This window comes from Microcebus murinus, chromosome 21 (assembly GCF_040939455.1).
Source record: "Microcebus murinus isolate Inina chromosome 21, M.murinus_Inina_mat1.0, whole genome shotgun sequence".
In the NCBI taxonomy this organism is placed as follows: domain Eukaryota; kingdom Metazoa; phylum Chordata; class Mammalia; order Primates; family Cheirogaleidae; genus Microcebus; species Microcebus murinus.
This window is the reverse complement of record NC_134124.1, coordinates 34059393-34084657: the sequence shown is the minus strand read 5'-3', so window position 1 is coordinate 34084657 and position 25265 is coordinate 34059393. Positions and strand designations below refer to the sequence as shown.

The following is a 25265-nucleotide window of genomic DNA, read 5'->3' as shown; positions in this document are numbered from 1 at the left end:
CTGCTATTTGTGTTGAAAGAAATAAAAGCGTCATATATAATTCCCATTTAACTTTCACAGGAGAATTATAAGACTTCCCATGTTAAAATTTATAATTTCGGTATATGTACGTTATATGCTGATATAGAGCATGAATCTGATTCTTAAATGACATGGAAAAATCTTATCTCTAACCTTTCTTTGGGCACATAAATCTGATGAAGTAGATTTTAATAGGAACTAAAAATATAAGTCAGTACTCAAATTAATGCTTAAAAATTTTTATAACGCGTAGAATTCTCCCCGAAACATGCCTAGAACCCGTTTATTATGTTTTTTGGCCACAACTATGGCACAGTAGTCGAAGATTGAATTTAAGAAGTTTCTTTTGCAATTTAATTTAGAGGAAGTTTGTATAAGAAGGGTTGGAACAAAGCAACTGAGAAATAATGTAACGTAAAAAGTAAATTAGCTTTAAGACCATAGAGTTTTCTTTTGTGCTCCGATGGTTTCATGTACAAAAGGCACAAAACCATTATATAATATTTACATGACTTGCATAGATTATTACTTCCTATTGCGATCAAAGAATGATTTCATGCAATACTTTTAAAATAATATTAATAACCATTTACCACTACCGAATATATGTCAGACATTACACAAAGTGTATTACCCATTTTAATGGTCACAATAAGCCATGATACCCAATTATCTCTGTTTTCTGATGAGAAAACCAAGACTTAGAGAGGTGAAATGACTTGCCAAGGTATACAACACAGTAAATGAAGAGCTGGGAGTTTAAGCCTGGTCTGACACCAAAGTCCATGTTCTTTTTACTTTTATATCATGAGGCATTTCTGTGGGTTTTTTGTTTTTTCCCCCCTGCTTGTATGAACCCTTGGTAAAGGTAAATTCAAATCTTATATCAAATAACAAATCATGGCTGGACACAGTGGCTCATGCCTGAAATACTAACACTTTGGGAAGCTGAGGCAGGAGGACTGCTTGAAATCATGAGTTCAAGACCAGCCTGAGCAAGAGCAAGACCCTCTCTCTACAAAAGACAGAAAATATAGCTGGTTGTGGTGGCATGCACTTGTAGTCCCAGCTACTGGGAGGCTGAGGCAGGAGGATTGCTTGAGCTCAGGAGTTTGAGGTTGCAGTGAGTCATGATGACTCCACAGCACACCAGCTAGGGCAATAGAGTAAGACTCTGTCTCAAAAAAACAAAAACAAACAAAAAAACCCCAAAAACACACACAAAAAAATCATGACTATTTCCTTTTTTTCATGTCCATTAATATTTTCATGATGATGAAAAACTGTGGCATGATGAGTTGGGCCTCAAAGAGATAAAATGACCTTCTCAGCCCTACTAAGTGACATGAAGTAGAGATTCAAATCTCCTCAAAAATGCCAAATGGTAGGATTCATTGATCCTGAGTAAAGATGTTAGCTAGATTACCTCTGCAACCCTAATATAAACAATCATTTGGGGGAAGTGATTTTTAAGTTGTCAATATTTAATGGCACCAAAAAAGAAGCCTCTCTGAGCTGGGTCTCCAAATGCTATGCTCAGTTATCTGCACTGCTGCCACTGTGCTGTAATTTTTAGCTGATTACACATTAGTTCATTTAGCTTTGTTTCCTCTTCCCTACTGTGCCATACTATTAAACGAAAGCGAGGGGCCTGGCATCCCTCTGTGCACAGAGCTGGTATTGTCACAGTGTAATAAGGATACATCCAGTCAAACAGCATGGTGTAGCTGGTCTTTGTGTTCAGTGCAAAGGCAATCCCTCGAAGATCTCTTGCCAGCCCGATCAACATACGCTGTCAGTGGGAAAGAGACACAGTAATTGATTTTCACGTTAGCACAGAGCAGATGGAGTAATAATCAGGCAATAATGACCACATATCTGATTTTGATTCATTAGCTAAAATGTCTCCTCCAGATCTCTTTCTATAGAATACCATAGACTCTTTAAACAAATAGACTATCAAATCTGCTGACCAGCTCTACTTGCCTTCTTATAAATTGAGCTTAGTTATAATGTCAGTAGCTTAGCTAAACATTTAGATTCTTAACATACCTTGTTTCTGAATAGTGTCAAATTAAAATAAAGAGACCAGGACTGGTAATTTCACAAAACAGATATGTACATGGTCTAGACATTATTTAATAACATCATTAAACATTACTTAATAACATCAGCTTGCATGAAATCAGTTCCACTACACAATTTAGAGTCTATCTTAGAAAGGTACTGGCATTTGAAGATTCCTAATTAATATCCTTAATAAATTTAGGACAAAATAATACTGGCCTAGTGACCTACTGGTACTGTGATACACCCAGAATGACAGTTGCATTCCCCTAGCAAGGAAAAGATGTAAGGAAAAAAGTTCTATATTTGATGTAATAAGACTTGAATTTGAATCCCAGCTTTATTTACCGTTAAGACTAGAAGGCAAGACAATTTATCAGTCTTGGTTTTCTCATCTATAAAAAGGACTAATAAAGCCTCTTTCACAGAGACATTGTAAGAAATAAGTCTAATAAATTTATGTGAAAATGCCTAGCAAAAGCCTGATACATAGCAAGTGTTCCATAAGTTTTAGAGGAAAAAACCACTTGATTCTTGAATAAAAGGGATCTGACTTGTACTCCAGACTCTTAATTAAGCTGTCCTTAGAATGGTGCTTAGGAAGAGCACAGAAAACCCATGAACAGATGCTAGAATGTCAGAACAAAGAGCACAAATAAACATAACTGCAAAACAAAAGGGTGAGATAATTGAGATATATTATACAACTGTAATTTCTGAAGATACTGTTTCAGTGGAAATATCTGGCCAGAAAATGGCCTCTGAACTTTTCTTTTTACCAGATTTTCTCTTTTCTCACACTTTGGTAATAAATGAAAATCTCTTTAGGAAGGCGTTTAAATTATCATTAAACAGGCAGTGAATTCTGACCCTCATCTTAATGGCTGAATAATATTTCAAAGTAGCAAATAATACTTTTAACTCTCAGAAGTATATGGAATTTCTCATCCTCCATACTCTTTCTACCTAAAAGGTGACTCAATATATCTCAATAAAATTATTATAAGATGCTGCTTATAAGAATATTCAGTTTCTATGCTAACAGTTTATAGAATGATGGTTATCTGAATTTCTGAATCTGAAAACTCTGAATTTCTATTTCTGCTTCTTTAAATGACTTACTCCTTTTTCTCTCATAATCTCACCAGTCCTTGTTTTTCTATAATTGGCTATCCTCCTTGTAGTTCCCTCATATGATCTGCTGTTTTTTTTTAAAACAACATTTTGCCTTTTATATAGCCTTTTTCACCACCTGGAACCTGCTCCTCTCTTTCTCAGCCTGCCACATTCCTCACAGCCTCCAGGACAAAATACATCTTCCGAGAAGCCTTTTCCGAACAATTTTTCTGATTACCTGGCTTTGCAGTCTTTCTATTAAAATGGTCTTTTTATTCTATTTTTATTACATATACTTACAAGTTTCAGGCTACTCTTCAAATAATCTTAAGCTTCCACATATACATGAGATACCCACCACTCAATTCTAAATTAGCCAACAGGAGCCATCAGTTTTACTTTTTTGTGCCCAGTACAAAGGGCTTTTAATAAAATATTTTAGATTATTCTCATTATACAAAAAGGTTAATTTTTAATTTATCACAATTTTTTCCTTCCTTAAAAGATACCAAGTTAATAGAAGTGCTCTAATTGACTCAAATCTATGGTTTTTAATGCAGTAAAATGTGGGTATGAAATTATATCAATGTATTATTTTATAAAATATTACTATAGAGCAGAGGAAGCATATAATAACTGTGTATTTTAAATAAATTAAACTGAATAGAAAAATACAGTGTTAATGTGAATAAGAAACAGATTTCTTATGCTCAAAAATACCTTTTATCTCAAAGCAGCAGCGAGTACTGTAATGATCTACACAGATACTCAAACAACACTAAGAAAGTATTCTCTCATTAGCCAAAACATACTCAGCTCTGTTAACCAAACCAGGCTACTAAACAATTTGAGAGAGGTGATCTTACTGAAATTTGGGGGAGGAGGAGTCACAGTTTACTATCTCATTTAAAATAGTACAAAGAGGTTTATTTTAAAAGTTGCCTTTCTTCTATGGTTGGTCAACACTAGGCTCTAGATTGACGGGAAGAGTAAGAGGCTCCTATATTTTTAGTGAGGCTGTTTTGGGGAGTGGCATAGATCTAGGGATCTAATCCTATGGATTCCTTTTAGGATAGCTTAAGGAGAAACTGCTGAATGCTTCAGTCTGCTGCATGGTGAACAGTTGTCTGTGTGCCAAGTGTGAGATGAATGGGCTAGGAAACAGCTGAAACGAGGCTCCTTCCACCCTGACCCCCAAAACAGGGTTTCTAATGGAAAGTCTGACAGACCCTTTACAGTAGTGGCACTACTGGGGGCAGCTATAATATTATCCTCATAATTCTACTATATAATAACAACAAAGAAAAAGAAGGTGAAGGGTCATTGTGCTTTGTCTTTAGAATTAAGATGGCTGTCTTCATCCTTACAGCATACTCTTAATTCTGAAGACACATCTTAATAACCTCTAAATAGTTCCAACAAAAGAGCCGTGTCAGAGGAATGAGCAGGCCCCAAGGTGTTTCAACTGGAGTGTTTTCATCTGCCTTTATTGCTCTATCCCTCTCCAGAATTAAGGCAATAACCTGTGATAAATTATTCAGGAACTGCTACAGGGATCAAAGCAAAATCATTCTGTTAAAGTGCTGTTTGCAACATTTGGCACTTAGTGCGAAAACTTTTAATGTGCGCATGCTGAAAATCAAGGATTTTAAATAATTTAACATTGTGGAGTTTTTATGAAGGGACTAAAGATAGCAGGTTCCTATTTAACTACTCCTCTTCCTCTGAGAAGTTTTCATTCATTTTCCTTAAAACCGATGATGTCATGGCCAAATCAAAAATGATGCATGAGTCAGGGGTATATTGGACTATATTTTACCATGGATACAATTATAGGGGGAACACATATTTTCAAATAAAAATGTAAAGCCAGGATTTGTCACAGTATTTTCTTTCTTTTTCCCCTTTATGTTGAAGAGAAAAACCCAAGACAAAAATTCAATGTTCTCTTCAGTTTTAGTAGGACTAAGTAAGAAAACAAAGCTATAAATTTAAGAGTTTTGCAGGATTTTTTCCCTTACAACTATATTTCAATTTCGCAACATAGGTCCTTAATATTTAAGTTTATCTTGAAATCTGCATTTGAAAAATATCTATAAATAGCGAGTTAGAAAATCCTGGTAAAGGTTGCAAATTAAATGAATTTGGCAGTCCTGCGGCATTTTCATAGAGATATTTTAACAGCATCACCTCCTGTGGATTGGAATACTAAATACTTTACTGAAGAACAAAACAGAAATGTTTTTATCTCTAGTACTTGCAAAATGAAGTACCTGAAAGCACTTTTGCATGTATTATTTATTCATCATGATAGAAAAATAGCCTTAACCTAATAAATTACATTTAAAAGCATTTAGTGCAAAAGTTTTGTTTATGATAAAGCAACAGATTTAGTTCTTTATCGGTAGCTTAAAGCACCAAGTTTTCTTTATACAAATTAGACAGATGGTGCTTACAGTAGAATTTACTAAAGGTCTGTCACAACAAATGCAGCCAAGCTGCATATTTAATCACTGCAGAATCTTGTCTACCTGCAGCTGCCAACTGCTAATCCAATTTCCCTGATAAATGTGGCAAGAGACACGATCAGCAATAAAGAGCATCTAACTCCATTTTCCTGCAGGGCGTCTTTTGATGAACATTTAGGACGGAAGCACCGAGTGCACTGTGTGGCCTTGGTTCGTGGCAGCTGCATGCATTCTGAGGCACAGTTCTCAGGTTACTCACTTAATTCTGCCACTATCATTACGTTGCTATTGATCTCAGTAGCTGTTGCCTACACAGCATTACTCTAGATGAAGCTGAATCAGGCAGTTATCATGCATCAAACTTGCTCAAAAGCCTGGAGATTTCCCCTTAATTACTTGTGATTTTATTTGCAAATACCGTTAAAGTGTAATCAAGCAGTCACTTTCCAGGGTCGTTAAGAACTTGCTGGTTTAGGGATACATCACTGGAACTCCATTAAAAATGACTCTAAGAAGATGGTTTCTATCAAACTAGATGGGATTACATCAAAACGGGCTTGGAATATAATGAAATCTTCAAATGAAACAGATGTAATTTTATAAAGATGATGTTTTTCAACTTCACTGCTTCTTTTTGATAAAGGGCACCAATAGTCACCTTAAAGTTACAAAGATTTTCTTGGTCATTAAAAGTATTTGGAAGACATCCAAAGATATAGCTAACCTGAGTGGAAACTCTAGTGAAGAATTTCAGGAAGACTATAAACACAAAGAAAATCTGTAAGATCCTTTTTAGTTTTAAAATTCTATGACTATGACATGCTGATAAATATTCATTTTTTAAAAATCTACTTTAAATGAAAAGGTATAGTATTTGGCAAATTAGTTTTCAGTAGAACAATTATGTAAAAATAATCATCAGAGGCCACCATTTTTCTATTTGTCTTCTTACTGCTTATTTATTTATTTATTTATTTATTGGGGTAAAAAGAAGGCTTGCAAAAGATGGTTAATATTTCCAACATATTTCAAATAAGAATAAAATGTATGACTCAAGCATCACTAACAAAGGTGCCTACATTCTCTGGAGTATATTTACTAGTCTGTTAAAAATAATAATCCATGTCAATCTATTTAATATAGCCTTGATACATTATAATTTTAGGAGATACTATTTCTATTTAGCAGAGCTTGTGGTCCCCATCCCCCATCTTAAAATATGGGGCTGTTTTGTCACAGACAGCTTGCTACACTTAAGGATTTTACTAATAAAATATAATGTTGTCTTAGATATTATGACTGTTGCCACAGCTGAACTGACTTGTCAAATCAATCCTAATATGGCTCCCACAGGCACATAAAAACCTTATTTAGCTATCAGTTATCCTAATCACTTTGTTCAGTTTAAGAATGCAATACTTCAAAGACCAGTTCCTATTTATACATATATGCCTAGCCATTTAATAAAGTCTTGATTTATATAAATTCTTGTTTAAAAATATATTTAGAGATGTAGTGTTTTAGCATGTGTATGTTTGTGTATTCCTCCATATGGATATGTTGAAACAGAGTGCAGGGTAGATGAGGGAATAGGGATGTTTAAAGTGGTGTACCCACGAGAAATGTTCAATTAAAGATAGTAACTGCCACAAGAGACAAATCTGTGCCATCTAATCATGAACTGACTGTCCTAAACCATTCGCTAACCTCAAAGTCCATTTGTATAAGAAACTAGAGAAGTGCTTAAGTGAAAAGTATAACTCAAAGACACATGTAATTGGGAAAGCAGGTCTGAGGAGGCATAGAACACACACAGATATCCAAAACCCTTTTCCAGATCTAGATACTTTAGAAAGAACAAAATTGTCTTTTTTCATGTTTGGAAAAAAAACTCTACCTTTACATCTTCTTGTTTAAAGTTGTTGTTGAATATTTGTAATACTGTTTCAAAAGCAACTGTAAGAGGCAGCATGAAATTCTCAAATTCATCCTCATCTTCGCCTATCAGAGAAACAAAAAGGTCACCACAGTTTAAAATGCATATTATTGTACATCAGCCTCAGCACTGAGTGCTTCATTCAGACTTAGAAATGTTCCCGAGAAGGGATCAACCTGCATTTACATCCGTGTCACATTTTGTGCTTTGGCTCATTGAATATTCTGGTGTTTTGCCTTCTCTTTTGCACCAAATGAAATAGCAAAATTACTTACCAGCCATTTTTTTTCTGGCTCTTTATTGGATCTAATAGACTCATGCCCCAGGCATCTCAGCTTTTTAGTTCTTAGGGCCCCCAGAGCTTCCCTAATGCCTTAAGGAAAGTATTCAAAGCCTCAGAGACAAGGATCTTTTTCCCCTTCTCTTTAGGTGCCAAGGCCCTAAAGGGCTCACAGACTCAGGTGCCCAGATAGCTCTAAGTTATTATTCTCTTTTATTTATGTTCTTTTAAAAACATTAATTTGTTAAATGGGAGAGAAACTTTTATCTGCAAAAAAGGATGGGGTCCTTTATGGGTCATTTGGATTTTAACTACCTTTTCCATGGTATACTTCTTCTTAAACTAAGTGTCTTTTTCTTTATAGAGAAGACGGAAGAGACATTTCCTGTTAATTTTTCACTTTAAAGGTAGACTACAGTTTCCTCAAGGATTCTGTCAAAGCAGAATCCTCACATATGGAGATGTACAATTGATAATTTATATAGTGTTCTTTTAAAAGGGGGGTTCTTTTAATGGGAGATTGAATTCTCTCATTCATCCTATGTCAGAGGGAGCTATGAACCCCACTTTACTGATGAAGAAATAGGCAGAGAAAGGTTAAGTGTGTCGCGTAAGGTGGCATATTTAGTTGAAGGTGGAACTATATGGCTCAGACCTCCTAATTTGTATGCTATTAGTGGAGTTTCTAAATAGAGCATTAGAGAGGAAAGGAACTCTCAGAGAGGAGATCAGTGGTCCTCAAAGTTTAGCAGCATCAATATCACCTTCAAACTTCTTAGATACAAATTCCCAGGTACCATCCCAGATCTACTGAATCAGAAACTATGGGGGTGGGATCCAGCAATTTTGTTTTAGCAAGCCCTCCAGGTGATTCAGATGCCTGCAAATGTTTGAGGAACACTGGACTATACATCACTTTACAGACAAGGAATCTGAGGTCATGGCAAGATCAGGATTCTTTGACTCTTAGGAGTGGCTGATCTGATCTGTGATTTATCTCTTCCCTTCAATCTCACATACTTTGTTTTAAGAGTCCAACAGAATCAGGGACTTAGCTTTGTTCACAAAGAAATGCTAAAAGACCAACTAATGCTAAAAGTCCTTCCTGATGTGCTATTCTAGACAAGGGTCAAGGTCCTGGGTGAACAGTAAGGCAGATCAAATTACAATCCCTGCTTAGTCAACTGGTTATGGGACCAACTTATTCTTCTTAGACAGACCGTCCTCTGTCAACTGGTGATAACATTAGACCTGTATAGATGCTATTCTTATTTTCAAGGCCCAGATCAAATAATATCTTTCCTAATATCTGAGCTAAGCTCTTCTAAGTCCCAATGAAGTATTCTCCCTTCTCCCTTTGGATTCTCATAGCAGTCTGTCTATAGTATCATTCTGCTTTTAATTGCAGATAATCAAGCATATATCTAGTAACACCAATAATACCATCTATATTATACCACCACTAACACCATTTGATCAGGGTTACTGTGGGGATTAAATGAGATAAAAATTTATGATGTTTATATGTATAATGTGTATATTAGCTCTACCAGCCTACACTGACAGTATCTTTAGATTAGGTTCTGGAAGGTTGAGATTATGTATCTTTGTGTTTCTCAGTAAAGGAGAATGATGTTGGGCTCTGCAGTAAACAGGCCCAAGTGTCTGACTCCACTATATACTTTTAACTTTATATATTTTACTTATCACTCTGAGTCTCAATTTCCTCATCTATAAAATAAGAATAAAAATACATATCTTTGAGGGTTATTGTGAAGATTAAGTGTTGTAATACATGAAAAATGGAAGACGTCCAATAATTATTAGTGGTGTACTATCACAGTACTAGTACCCAGAATGAAAAGTTGTTGCTTAATAAAGGTGAATTAAAAAAAATAAGCGAAGAAGCCATGTAGCTTTTTTTTTTTTTTTTTGAAACAGAGTCTTACTCTGTCACTCTGGATAGAGTACAGTGGCATCACTGTAGCTCACTGCAGCCTCAACTCCTGGGCTCAAGCAACCCTCCTGCCTCAGACTCCTGAGTAGCTGGTACTACAGGTGCATGCCATGATGCCAGGTTAATTTTTCCATTTTTAGTAGAGATGGGGTCTCACTCTTGCTGGCTGGTCTTGAACTCCTGAGTTACAGCAATCCTTCTGCCTCAGTGTCCCAGAGTGTTAGGATTACAGGCGAAGCCATGTAATCTTATTCTTCTAAGATAAAGTATTTTCTAAATGTGTAATAATTAATGAGAACAGTGATAATTATCACTGTAGGCAGACAAGGGTGCTGGAAAGATTGAATGCTTTGAAATAAATAAGTTTATCTAAGCCTGAATCCTGGCTTTGCTATTTGGGTCTGGTTTTGGGTAAAGTCACTTCACTCATCTAAGCCTTAGTGTTCCCGTGTATAATTAAGAGAACATAATATTTACTTCTTAAAGTTAGCTGTGAGGATTAAATAAATGACAAAACATCTGTAACCCCTCTTGCTCAGTGCCTGGCACTTTTAATAAATGACAGCCATTAGTGTTTTTGTTGTCTTGAGTTTAATACGGACTTAGAGAGGTGATTATGGTAATTAAATTAAGTATGACTGCAAGATTGCCAGCCCAGAACCCCTCCTTCGGGAATAAAGATTTTCCATGGTAAGAATGTTTACTCAGAACAAAGACAAATTCAGAACTTTAAAATTTTGACTTCTCACTTAATATTCTGAGCTACAGACCACAAAAACTTTCTCTTTCCCCAATCAAATTTTGAGGCAAACAAAGAACACAAGAGATAAGCCACCAAAATGTGCAGGGAGAAGGTAAAGGAGCAAATACTAAAGACCATAATGTGAGCAGCAATTCTATTTAAATGTCACTTCCTCAGAAAGACCTTCTCTGATCACTCTATCTAAAATGGTACCCACAGTGCCCCTCCCCCATCATTTTCCAACCCCATAACCAAATTTACTTTTCTTATGGGAGCTGACTATTAATTTATATATTTATTCATTTATTGTTTATCTGCTCTACTATAATGTAAGCTCCTTGGTGAAGGAATTTGGTCTATTTTGATCATGGCTGTATCCCTAGTGCCTTGAATAGGGTCTGGCATTCAAGAAATATTTGTGGAGTGACTGAATAATAGTAGTTATTTCCTGAGTACTTATATGCAGGCAATAAATTTGGTACTTTATTTACTTAAAACCCACTTAGGTGGTTCTTAGTATGTTCAAAGCACTGTTGGAAGTTATTAATGGTCAGAACACTCCCATGAAATTGTATGATTTCCTTCATTTTACAGTGAGCAGAGAGTCTCAAAGGAGTTAAGCAGCTTGCCCAACATCCTCCAGCTGGAAATGTCAGTAAGCTAGGATCCCCAATCAGGTAGGTCTGCTTTACTCCCAAGCTCCTGCTCTTCCTTCTATGTCTCCGATGGGGTGGAAGGCATCAGAGGGGGACTAAAGTTAGTGTCACAGAATGCTGAGTTTGGAGATGCATAAAGTCAGAAGAGGGTGAAGAACAATCAGCTTGGTTCTGGTGAGGAAAATTCCTAGGTAATCATTTGAGCTTAGGTAGGTAAATGTGAGACACTGGTACATTATTACAACAGAAATGTCTATGTTAGCACTGTTCCTCTGTTACTGCAACATGGTATGTTGTATCACCAAAGCTGGAGAACTGGACATTTTTGTTTACAACATGCAAACAACTTTATTCAACATCTGTTAAAGATTTTTTTCCTCATTTGTATTACCCATAGAGGTAATGTTTACTATTTCTGATGTGAAAGGAGAAAGCATGAACTCACTCTCTTAACAACAGCATATCCAAGTATGCAGTCATATATTTAGTATGCTAAATGTATATGTGATCATTTTGTGTATAATAATTGAAGCTGACAATTTTGTTTTCTAACAAGACAAAGATCCAAAAACCAATATGATTTGAAGGTGAAGTGCCAATTTATAGACTAATATTTTCATTGCCATCAGGAAAAGTAAATATAACATGATAAATAATCATGCATAGATAAAAATGATATATTCTTTGCTTTTAGGTAAAACCCAAAACTAATCACCTCTACTGGGTTTCCAGAGATATGATTCAGTAGAAAGTTATTCATTTTGTAAGTTCCAAACATTTTTTATCTTTACAGAAGTCACATTAAAATACAGTAGTAACTCTTCTAGTATTTTCTCTTTTTGTTTGTAGGACATTTCATGTATTTTTTGTTAGTTTAAAACCTCAATTTAAAACCTCAAGCAGTAGTAATATAAAATGGTACAGGCAATGTAATATGGTGATCCACTGTTGAAACCTTCTGGCAGTTACTAAAAAAGTTAGAGTTCCCATTTGACCCAGCAATTTCACTCCTAGGTATTTACTCAAGAGAACTGAAAGCATACGTCCACATAAAAACTTGTGCGCAAATATTCATAGCATTATTTCATAATAGCCAAAAGATAGAAACAAAAATGTTCATGAACTGATGGATAAACAAAATGTGGTACATCCATACAATGGATTATTTAGCCATAGAAAAGAACAAAGTACTGATACATGCTATAATATGGATGAGTCATGGAAGCATTATGCTAAATGAAAGAAGCCAGACACAAAGGCCACATATTATATCTGGGGTCCCCAGACATAGCTGCAGACTGGTACTACTCTGTGTCCTGTTAGGAATTGGGTCGCACAGCAAGAGGTGAGTGGTGAGTGAGTGAAGCTTCATCTGTATTTACAGCCATTCCCCATCACTTGTATCATGGCATAAGCTCTATCTCCAGTCAGATCAGCAGCAGCTCACAGGAGTGTGAACTCTACTGTAAACTGCACATGCAAGGGATCTAGGCTGCATATTCCTTATGAGTCTGTAATGCCTGATGATCTGATATGAAGCTGAGGTGGTGATGCGAGTGCCATGGAGCAGCTGCAAACACAGGTTATCATCAGCAGAGAGGTTTGACTGCACAACAAATGTAATGTGCTTCAATCATCCTGAAACCATCCCTCCCTGGCCGCCATTTGTGGAAAAATTGTCTTCTATGAAGGCTTTCTGTGGACCTTCCATGGAAAGTCCTTCCATGCTGCTGCCATGTACGGAGGATACGTGGGCTATATATGTCAGGCCTTCCCTGCTGCTGCTATTCAGGTCCCCATCCCTGAAGTCTACCAGACATACTGAATGTGGTGATGAGAGCAAAGACAAACTGCAGAAACACCACTGAAGGAACGCTTTACGATTTATGAAGAAAGAACATGTGGAATTAGCACATATATGCAATCTGAAAGTGAAGAATGCTATGAAAGACCTTCTGTGTCTTCTATGTGGTCCCTGATACCAAAAAGGTTGGGGACCATGGAGTTCTACTCAGCCACAAAAAACAATGGTGAACTAACACCTCTTGTATTATCCTGCATGGAGCTGGAGCCCATTCTCCTAAGTGAAGTATCACAAGAATGGATAAACCAGCGCAACATATATTTATCATCAAGTTGGTACTAACTGATCAATACTTAAGAGCACATATGGAGGTAACATTCATTGGGTGTTGGGCAGGTGGAAGAGGGGAGGAGGGGATGGGTATATTCACACTTAATGTGTGCAGTGCTCACTGTCTGGGGGATGGGCATGCTTGTAGCTGACTCTGGTGGTGCAAAGGCAATAAATATATGTAACCTAAGCATTTGTACCCCCATAATATTCTGAAATAAAAAAAATGATATTAGAACAACAACAAGAAAAGGTGGGGGGCTGCTGTATATGATTCCATTTATATTAAATGTCCAGAATAGGGAAATCCACAGAGACAGAAAACAGATTAGTATTTTACAGGGGGTGGGGGAGAGGGAAAGAGGAGTAACTACTTAAAGGAGTAATTACTAAAAGGGTTTCTTTTTGGGTTGATGAAAATGTTCTGGAATTAGATAATGGTGATGGTTGCACAACCTTGTGAACATTCTAAATATACTAAATACCATTGAATTGTATACTTTAAAAGGGTGAATTTTATAGCATGTGAATATCAAACACACACACACACACACACAACAAAAATCTGGGTATGCTTCTCTTCCAAATATATGCAAAACAGTGAAACTTCTCATTTCCCCAAATTTGAATGCAAATAGCAGCTGGATTACTGGGGAGTTGGAGAAGTGGGCAAGGAGAAACAAATGATAGAAATAATTAAGGTAATTACAATGATGGTAGCCAACAGTTACTGAGGATTTATTGTACAAGCATTATGTGAAACACTTTGGCATTAGTGACAGGTCAGTATGGAAGGCAGAATAATGACCAATTCCTTTCTAATCTGTGGAACCTGTGAATATGTTAGGTTATATGATAAAGAGGAATTAAGGTTGCTAATCAACTGACCTTAAAATCAAAAATTATTCTGGGTTGTTCAGGGGAATCCAATATAATTCAAGAGTTCTGAAAGTTGCAGAGAAAAGCAGATGTGGGAGAACCACAAAGATGGCAGCATAAGGACACTGTCAGAGAAAGGGAGCGATGGGTCAAGGAGAGCAGGTAATCTCTAGAAGCTGCACAAGGTAAGGGAACAGATTCTTCCTCAGAGCCTCCAGGAAGGAACACAGCCCTGATGAAACCTTGATTTTAGCTCACTGAGGCCCATTTTAGACATCTGACCCCCAGAATTGTAAAATAATACATTTTCATTGTTTAAGCCACTAAATTGCAGGAATTTTGTTACAGCAGTAATAATAGGAAACTAATATAGTCAGTAAAGGTCAGGTCTCCTGTTATGAAGCTCTGGTCCAAACTAAAGAAAATTAAGAGGAGGGACAAACAAGGAGACACAGAGACACTGGGTGAAGAAAACAATCCATTCCAAACCAAGTAACAGTGGGTGAGCCCAGAAGAGACTTTTGCAGGTCAAGGCCCACATCATCTGCTGTTTCCTAATGCTTCACTATGATAGAACCTCTAAAGTTTTATTAGAATAAGACTTGAGAAATTGGCTTAGCTGATCCCTTGATCTTGGTTCAGAATTTGGTTTTCATTTCAGTTTCCCTCTAAACTGCCTAGGAGTTCTAGCTAGCTTTGAAATGACTTGTGGCTTCAGGCAGGGCAGCATATTTTAGAATCAATCAGGAAGTGCCATCAACTCTTGCTTCTATAGGGAAATAATAGCTGCAAGTACTGAGGGGAGAGCAGATGCATTAAGAGCATTAAACTTGCCTCATTTTGTGGTCCCAGGGGCAGTCAGTGCTTCAAATAGTGCACTCAATAAACGTGTTTTTTAATTAATATTTTCTAAGAACTTGCTTTGTAATAGAAATTGCTCTAGACCTTTTCATATATCTTTATCTTATTTAAACCACATGATAACTTTTCAAAGAAGGTATCTCCATTTAATAGATGAGAAAACTGAGGCTCTATAATTCCTCTCCCTGGGGAACCAGAATATTTATTTTAGTTGCCAAAAGAAAAATACACTGTCCATTGCAGATTATTGCTACTCTTTTTCTAAGAAAACCCACCCTAAAAGTCTCATCTGTGAGGCAGCTCATTTCCTGGTGTGTTCTGGACTCACTACCCTCAAAACCAGGTAAGTTATTAAAACTGGATCTGGACTTAATAGGCTGCTTTCTGCCTACAGGGCCAGCTAATTAGGCTTAATTATCTCATTATAGATTTTAAGTATTTCCAGCTGCTTCTTTACCCCTTACTGTCCACTTCCCCATCCTACCCCCTCAATGTCTATTTTCCAGATAGTCTCTGCTGAGTCATGGACACAGATGATATAGTGGTATTTCTATCACAACATTAGTTATTTCTGATCAAGTTGTTTACTTGCTAAATCTTGCTGGGATATCTACTTCTGTGTTCCTTTTTCCATAGGAAGAAATATATTTTGTACAATTATTAGACATAAGAACAAATTTTAAAATTACATTTGACTTTCACTGACCATCTAACTATAATATACCTATATATGCAGCAACTAATAAACATTAATTTATGTGTTTATTTCATAGAAGCTTAGGAAGTAATCCTTTCTCCTTTCCTTTCACTGCTCCCAAGTCCCAAATCAATCATTTGGTCCAAATAGATCAAATAAAAGTTAAGAAGAAAAAGTTATATTTCTTAATTGATTGAGAAGGTGAAGAGTGAAGTAACAGTTTAATAAAAGTGGATGAAAATATGTGGTCAGACACCTGCACCCGAATGTTTATGGCAGCACAATTCACTATTGCACGGTCATGGAAACTACCCAAGTGCCTGTCAATTCACGAGTAGATAACTAAAATGTGGTATATGCTCACAATGGGATATTACTCATCCTAAGAAACGACAGTGAGCTAGCACCGTTTATGCTATCCCGGATTAAGCTTAAGCCTGTAATACAAAATGAGACGACACAAGATCTGGAAAAGGGGCTACATACACATCTACTCGCCATCAAATTGGTACTGATTGACTAAAACTATGGTGCTCAAAAAATGGTAGTGTTCAACAGAGATCTGGGGGGGAAGACCCACATCGTAAGGAAGTGGCGAGCATTGTGTGTGGGGGAAGGGATTACCTCTATTCCTTTTTAGGGAGAGATAAAGATATACATTGTAACCAAAATGTCTGAAAAAAAATCTGTAATTGGGAAGTGGGCAGGTGGAAGGGGGGAGGAGGGGAAGGGTATGTACTTACACAGTGGGTGCGGTGCGCACCACCAGGAGGCTGGACACGCTAGAAGCTCTGGCATATAGTAGGTGGGGTTGGGGGGGCAGGGGCAAGATATGTAACCCTAACAATATTTGTACTCCCATGATATGAAGTAATAAAAAAATAAATAAAAAAAGAAAATATGTGGTCAGAGGGCTATCATTTATATGACTGAATCTCTCTGAACCTTAGTTTTCTATATTAGCCCCTTAAATATGAAATGTCCGATTTCAAATCAAAAGTTTGCTTTATTATATCTCAAATAAGAAGCAGTACAATTAATCAAAGTATTCACCTAAACTATCAACACAGTTTTGCCATCTTAATGGTAGCTTGTTTAGGCCAGTAGCAAAGAAGCCTGGAGAGCAAGTGACAATGAAATTGTGAAAGGTATTTTCCACAGCTTGTTGAGAACTGAATATTTTTCTTTGCAAGAAGTGGTCCAAAGCCTGGAAGAAGTAGTAGTCACTTGGTGAAAAGTCTGGTGAATATGGTGGATGACAGAGAGTTTCCAAGTCCAGCTTCTGCAGTTTGAACAGTAATGTCTGTGCCACATGTGGCTGAGCAGTTGTCTTGCAAGAGGATTGGCCTTTCTCTATTGACCAATCTCTGCTACTTAATAGCTAGCATCCTCATCATTTCATCCATTTGATTACAGCAGACATCTGCTGTAATCAACTGACCAGGTTTCATGAAGCTGTAGTAGATAATACTAGCCTGGACCACTAGACATCATTAACTTTTTTTGATGAATATTTGGTTTTGGACCCTGTTTTGGCACTTCATCTTTCTCCAAACATTGTGCTGGATGCTTGCGATTGACAAAAAAGAATCCATTTTTCATCACATGTAACAATATGGTATAGAAATGGTCTGCCTGTATGTCGTGACAGCAAAGAATGGCAAGTTTTGAGATGATTTCTCTGCTGATGCTTATTTAATTCATGTGGAACCGATCTATCCAGTTTCTTTACCTTGCTGATTTGTTTCAAATGGTCCAATATTGTTGGAACAGTAACATCAAACCTTGCTGTTAATTCATGGGTAGGTTGAGATGGAGTCTCTTCCACTACAGCTTTCAGCTGATCACCATCTACTTTCATCACAGATTGCCCACATGGCTCACTGGTCAAGATTAAAATCACCAGAACAAAACTTCTTAAACCATCCATGTACTCTGTATTCATTAGCCACATGAACACTTCCCAAACACTGTTGGTATTTAGAGCTGTCTATGCTGCACTGGTTCCGTGACTAAATTCATACTTGAAAATAACACGAATTTTTGATTTATCCATGGTTTCATAAAAATTTCTCTAGAAAAATTTGAAATATAATGACAAGCCAAAATGTTTATTTGAAAGACTGAGGATGTACCTTCACAATAAAAATAAAACAAGAAGTGTCAAAATGAAATGTCAGAGAAAACTTTTAAGTAGTCAAGGAAATTGGACATTTCATACTTAACCTATAAACAATGGAATAATACCTACTTCATGTGAACTGTTGTGTGGCTCAAATAGAATAATGTTTGTGAAAGTTTGCAAACTAAAAATTTCTAAACAAATATTAGCTATTATTAATAAAGAAAATTTCCTTCCTCTGTGTATTTTTACTTTTATAGTAGCCATTTCTTTAAAACGGTCTTCTTTTATTCATCATTTATAATTTAAAATTTCTCAAATTTAAGCTAGTGATATCTTCTGGTGCCAATTACATGTTATAAGACACAAAAGTATATGAATATTGTGCTATCTGTACCCCTAAAGACAGAACTATCTCTTATTATCCATAAACACCATTTTAATATTATTATATTATCTGCCTGGTTATTAAAATATGACTGCTTCTGAGAGTTTAAAATACCTGAGGAATGTACTGCTCACTCAAATTCTATCCATGCACTTTTCATCTAAGTAGTTCAATATAAGATGCAATCATGAAATGTCCAAGGAAAAACAACTGTTGGTAACACCAAGTAATTCCAAATTTGTGGCTGGCTGTGACTTAGTTTGCAACTAAAATTTTTTGGTTCTTCACAAAATGAAAAACTTTGTTATAGCTCTTTTCCACACTTCCCCTCTTCAATATTTGTCAACTGAATTCACCTCTATTCAAATTAAACAAAATAGAAAGTTTTTATTTATTCAAGTATTTTATATTGAACAGCTCCCTGGAGGTTCTCCATTTACTGGCTCGGGTAATACTATCTTTCCTTTAGTTTATTAGATCAACAAAGTTAATTTTAAATAACCCAGGGAACTAGAGATTCTTAGAAGGGCTAACACCATGCCTGCACATATGGTCATTGACCATTTTTTTCCGCATGTATGCTATCTTGTGAAGGGATTTTTTGCATTCATTTTGATAATTTCTTAGAATACAAAAAATACAGCGCCAACATTTCTTACATGTTTTGAAACATCATCATTCTAACGATGAAATGCTTTCAATTCTGTTCTTTATACAAGTGAACATTTTGTCTAGCTTAGCTGAAGTAATTTGATAAAATGGTATAACTGTTTATTGCCAAACCCCTCACCCCCCCATTTTCATCTGAAATACAACCTGGGGCACATATCATCTAATTAAATTCATACAAAGTGCAAATTATTGAATAGAAACCAAAATGCATTTCAAAGTAAATACCAATTAATGTGACACCCAATTTCTTTCCCCTTTTCTAATCACTCCAATGTGTATGGCTCACACACAAAACACATTCAATTTATTTTGTAGGATTCAATTAGAATATGCATTGTATTTCAATCCAAGAATCACATCCAATGCTTTTGTAAGCAAGTAGCTTAGGTGGTTTTTTTTTTACTTGATTCTTATATCCACACCCATCCACCAAAATCAATGCTATAAAAAGTTTGTCAAGTTTTTTGTTGTTTGAGAAGGATTCTCATTATCTAATATTTTTATTTCCTTCATTTAACACATGAATCCCTGATGTTCTTGACAAGAATACTATCTTTTGCTTCCTTGTTTCCATGACAGTGAACATACAATAGAAAACTATTGAGCCATATATACAGAAATTCTGACAGCAACATTCCGGTTAACCTAGTCTGTGAGATAAGGCTTCAAATAAAAACTGTGTTCAACACACTCAACAAATCATTGTCTATAAAGTAATAACACTTTGAATAGAGAGCAAAAAGTGAATAATTGGGCACAAGAGTGGCCAAGTTTAGCTAATCACTTGTGAAAGTAATCAGCCACTTGATTTGTTTTGTCTTAAAGAGGCCAATGATCAAAGCTACTTCCAGAGAGAACCTGGCAGTAAGAGATGATTGGCAGAAGAGCCAGGATGATGACATCTTGGTTACTGTATCCTTGTTTGTCATTCATTCAATAAACATACTGAGCACCTACAATGTAGAGATGCTGGTGATAGAAAAATACAAAATTGAAAAAGACAAAGTCCATACTCTGTAGAAGCTCAACATATTTTGAGAAGAACAACTTTGGCTTTTAACAAAAGAAGGAAGCTCTTGTAATTTATACCAGAAATCATTATTTGATGCTTATAATATACATTTAATTATTTAAAAAGTGAAAACCATTGATAAATAAGGAAGGAGTTTCTTTTCAAACACGTAAAAGTTCCAAAAGTGTAGTTGCTATGGTTTTTAATTTTATCTATATCCACATTCAACTGACATACACTGAGCACCTACTATGCACCAGGGACTTCCACCATAGCCTTTTTCTGACTCTCAAGGTGTCTAAAAAGTGCTTGTAATGTAACACATACTTAATTTAAAAAAAGAAAATCTTGAGCTAAAAACCCCCAATTTATATTAATACTTTAAATTGTTATGGCTTAAATACTTCAAAGGATTCTAATCCTGGGAAACCTAATAAAAGTCTATTATTCAAATTATATATATTTACTTCAGTTTCTTATGTCTCATAGTTTATATTAATGCAAAATAAACACAAATTTGCTTTCAAAAACTGCGCAATGCAGGGTCTTTCTGGGTATCATCATGCATATCAATTATCAATGCAGTTATAAGTACAGTGGTACTGTGAATAGAGTCTGAGCTGTGTTCAGCTTTGACAGTGTTATCCTACTGTTTAAGCTAGCACAGATTTGGCAGAGGGGAGAGATGAATGGTTCCCTTGTCTGTGATGACCATATGAGGAAGGAAATCTTAACCCATTTCCAGGTTCTAAAAATGTGACTAACATTAACTTGTTTCTAAAAAATCTCCAACAGAAATTTCTCTTTAATTTTACTCTCCCTACGTCTTTCACTTAGTGTGACAGGGTTATTAAAAGAGCATGTTTAAGGCTTGGGAAATAAATAAGTCTAGACAAGGGTTTCAAGGTCTTCTTTAATGCCTGGACAACTGGGAAAACAAGAAGGCAAGCTCCTTGAGGCCAGGGTCCAGTATGCTTGATTCATGTTTGTCTTGCCCTCAGAGTTCAGCATACCATGCTCTCTAAATGATTGTTGAGAACAATGACAGAGTCTCAGGCTGTTTCTCTTCTCTCCAAGGCAGCAGCTAAGAGACAAAATAGGCCAGTGTGCAGTATGAAAAGCTGTCACTCAGTTCTCCCACTTGCCTAAGGTAGCAGATGATTGGGTTTTGCTTGCCTGGTTTACACTCTTCAAATATTTATAGATAGTTCTCTTTGCCTGCAGCCCTAGTTGTCACTTAGCCAAGTTATACATACATAGTTCTTTTAATCTTTTCTTAGAAATCAATCCCACAAAGCTCCTTAATCATTTTAGTTACATTCCTCTCAACTTTTGGCAGTTGGTCTTTATGGTGATTTATTCTGTTGAAAAGCATGAAAATAACATGGGTGTGGAATATGGAGGGGTTTAGTCACCTTTTATTTCAAGGTTCAATGTCTTTTATGTGTAAAATAAAATGATTTATCCTCTTTCTTTTTGTATGATCATGTTCTTAAAAATTTGCATATAAGATCAATTAATATATTGCCAAAAGAAAGGAAGAAAAACTATTATCAGTATTATATTCTCTAAGGATGATATTGTCATAGATTGAACCTTCTCAGGTGTCTATAACTAACTGATCTAACCTGTGGCATCTGAATATGGGAGATGGGAATCCAGAGGAACATGGTCACTACAGAGAGGCATAAGAGCTCACCCTAAGGTACTGTCTATCTATGGATACTTCTGGCTAACTTTAGCTTTAAAATTTTAAAAATATGAAAAACATTAATTTTTACAATTATAAAAGTAATACATTAAAGAAAATTTCTAATAATTAGACACAGGGAAAATTTATCCATAGTCTATTACCCAAAGTCAGCAATTAGCATTTTTAACTATTCTTTCAACTGACAGATAAAATTGTATGTATTTATTATGTACAACATGATGTTTTGAAGTATAGACACAGGCATAACTTGTTTTATTAGGCTTCACAGACACCATGTTTTTTTTTTTTTTTTTTTAACAAATTGAAGGTTTGTGGCAACTGTGCATCATGCAATTTTGTTGGCATATACTCATTTCATGTTTCTTTGGCATGTTGGTAGTTCCCGCCATACTTCAAACTCTTTCATTATTTTTATATCTGTTATCATGATGTATGATCAGTGACCTTTGATGTTACTACTGTAATTGTTTTGGGGCACCATAAATTGCACCCTTATAGGAAGTTAAACAAGTTGTGTATGTTCTTGCTGCTCCATGGACCAGTCTTTTGCCCATCTCTTTCCTTCTCCTTGGGCCTCCCTAGTCCCTGAGACACAATAATATTGAAATTAGGCCAGTTATTAACCCTACAGCGGCCTCTAAGTGTTCAAGTGAAAAGAAGATTCTTGCATCTCTCACTTTAGATCAAAAGCTAGAAATGATTAAGTCTGGGGAGGAAGGGATGTTGAAAGCTGAGACAGGTTAACAGTTAGACCTCCTTCTTGTGCCAAACAGTTAGGCAAGTTGTGAATACAAAGAAAAAGTTCTTGAAGGAAATTAAAGTGCTACTCCAGCAAACACACGAATGATAAAAAAGCAAAATGGCATACATATACCACACTTTATTAATCCACTCATGTATTGATGGGCACCTGGGTTGTTTCCACACCTTTGCAATTGTGAACTGTGCTGCTATAAACAATCGAGTGCAGGTGTCCCATGTGTAGAGTGTCATTTGATCTTTTGGGTAGATACCTAGTAGTGGAATTGCTGGATCAAATGGTAATAGCACCTCTTGTATATTCCTAGATAGAGCTGGAAACCCATTCTACTAAGTGATGTATCTCAAGAATGGAAAAACAAGCACCACATGTACTCATCAGCAAATTGGTATTAATGGATCAACACTTAAGTGGACATATAGGAATAACATTTATTGGGTGTCGGGTGGGTGGGTGGGAGGGGGGAGGGGGGCATGGGCAATATATGTAACCTTAACATTTGTACCCCCATAATATGTTGAAATAAAAAAAAAAAAGCAAAACAGCTTTATTGCTGATATGGAGAAAGTTTTGGTGGTCTGGATAGAAGACTAAACCAGCCACAACATTCCCTTAAGCCAAAGCCTAATCCAGACTAAGGTCCTAACTCTTCAATTCTGTTAAGGCTAAGAGAGGTGAGGAAGCTGCAGAAGACAAGTTGGAAACTAGCAGAGCTTGGGTCTTGAGGTTTAAGGAAGAAGCTGTCTCCGTAACATAAAAGTGCAAGGTGAAGCAGCAAATGCCCGTGGACAGGCTGTGGCAAGTTATCCAAAAGATCTAGCTAAGATAATTGATGACAGTGGCTACACTAAACAAAAGATTTTCAATGTAGACAAAATAGTCTTCTATTGGAAGAAGATGCCATCTAGGACTTTCATAGCCAGAGGAGAAGTTAAGGCTTAACTTCAAAGGATAGGTTGACTATAGAGGTTGGCTCTATTGCTAGGGCTGAATGCAGCTGGTGACTTTAAGTTGAAATCAGTGCTCATTTACCAGTCTGAAAATCTGGGGGCCCTTAAGAATTATGCTAAATCTACTCTGCCTGTGCTCTATAAGTGGAATAACAAGGCCTGGATAACAGCACATTACAGCATGGTGTACTGAATATTTTAAACCCACTGTTGAGACCTGCTCAGACAAAAATGTTCCTTTCAAAAGGTTACTGTTCATTCACAATGCACCTGGTCACTCAAGAGCTCCAATGGATGTGTATAAAGAGATGAATGTTATTTTCATTCCTACTAATACAACATCCATTCTTCAGCCCACTGGTCAAGGAGTAATTTCAACTTTCAAGTCTTATTATTGAAGAGGTACATTTTGTAAGGCTATAACTGCCATAGATAGTGATTCCTTTGATGGTTCTAGGCCAAGTGTATGGAAACCTGGAAAGGATTCACTATTCTAGATGCCATTAAGAACATTCACAATTGGTGGGAAGAGGTCAAAAAGTCAACATTAAAAGGAGTTTAGAAGAAGTTGATTCCCACCCTCATGGGTGACTTTGAGGGGTTCAAGACTCAAGTGCAGGAAGTAACTGCAAATATGGCAGAAATAGCAAGAGACCAAGAATTAGAAATACAGCCTGAAGATATGTGTAAATTGCTGCAATCTCATGATAAAACTTAAATGTTGAGGATTGCTTCTTATGGATGAGCAAAGAAAAGTGGTTTCTTGAGGTGGAAGCTATTCGTGGTGAAGATGCTGTGAATACTGTTGAAATGACAACAAAGGATATTGAATATTCTATAAACTTAGTTGATAAAGCAGCAGCAGGAATTGAGTATTGACTGCAATTTTGAAAGATGTTCTACTATGAGTAAAATGCTATCAAACAGCATTGCATACTACAGAAAAATATTTCATGAAAGAAGGAGTCAATCTTTGTGGCAAACCTCACGGTTCCCCTATTTTAAGAAATTGTCACAGCCAACCCAAACTTCGTCAACCACCACCCCCGATCAGTCAGTAGCCATCAACATTGAGGCCAGACCCTGCAGCAGCAAAAACATTATGACTCACTAAAAGGCTCAGATGATTCTTAGCATTTTTTTGACAATAAAGTATTTTTTAATTAAGGAATTTTTAGTTAAAGTACAGTTTTCAGATATAATGCTATTGCATAATGGATTACAGTACAGTATAAACATAACTTATAAATGCACTGGCAAACAAAAATTTGTGTGAGTCACTTTTAGGGTTATTCACTTTATTGCAGTGGTCTGGAACTGATCCCACAACATCTGCAAGGTATGCCTGTATGTTGTAGAATGACTGTATCTAGCTATTTATGTGATTAAATATGAAATGTCCGATTTCAAATCAAAAGTGTAATTTATTATATCTCAAACAGTACAGTCAATAAAAGTATGCACCTTAACTATTGACAGAATTTTGCCATCTTAACAGTAGTTGTTTAAAAGAAGCCTGGAGAGCAAGTGGCGATGAAATAGTGAAAGGTGTTTTCCACAGCTTGTTAAGTGAATATTTTTCCTTATAAGAAGGGGTCCAAAGCCTGGAGGAAGTGGTATAGTCAGTTAGTACAAGGTCTGGTTAATATGGTGGAAGACAGATTTTCCAAGTCCAGCTTCTGTAGTTTGAACAGTGGTGTTTGTGTCACCTATGGTTGAGCAGTTGTCTTGCAAGAGGATTGGCCTGTCTCTGTTGACCAATCTCTGCTGTTTAATAGCTAGCATCCTCATCATTTCATCCATTTGATAGCAGTAGACATCTGCTGTAATTGA

The 25265-nt window shown here is 36.3% G+C and overlaps 1 protein-coding gene across 4 annotated transcripts in view; it reads right to left on the bottom strand.

Moving 5' to 3' along the window:
- The window catches only part of RANBP17 (RAN binding protein 17), a 361100-nt gene that overhangs the window by 70575 nt on the left and 265260 nt on the right, over positions 1-25265 (bottom strand). For all 4 annotated transcript variants that reach the window (XM_012756963.3, XM_075996284.1, XM_012756961.3 and 1 more), the window contains 2 exons: positions 7570-7673; positions 1725-1813 (listed from right to left, as the gene is read on the bottom strand). In XM_012756963.3, coding sequence (XP_012612417.2) covers positions 1725-1813; positions 7570-7673 — 193 coding nt within the window. The remainder of the gene's footprint in view (positions 1-1724; positions 1814-7569; positions 7674-25265) is intronic.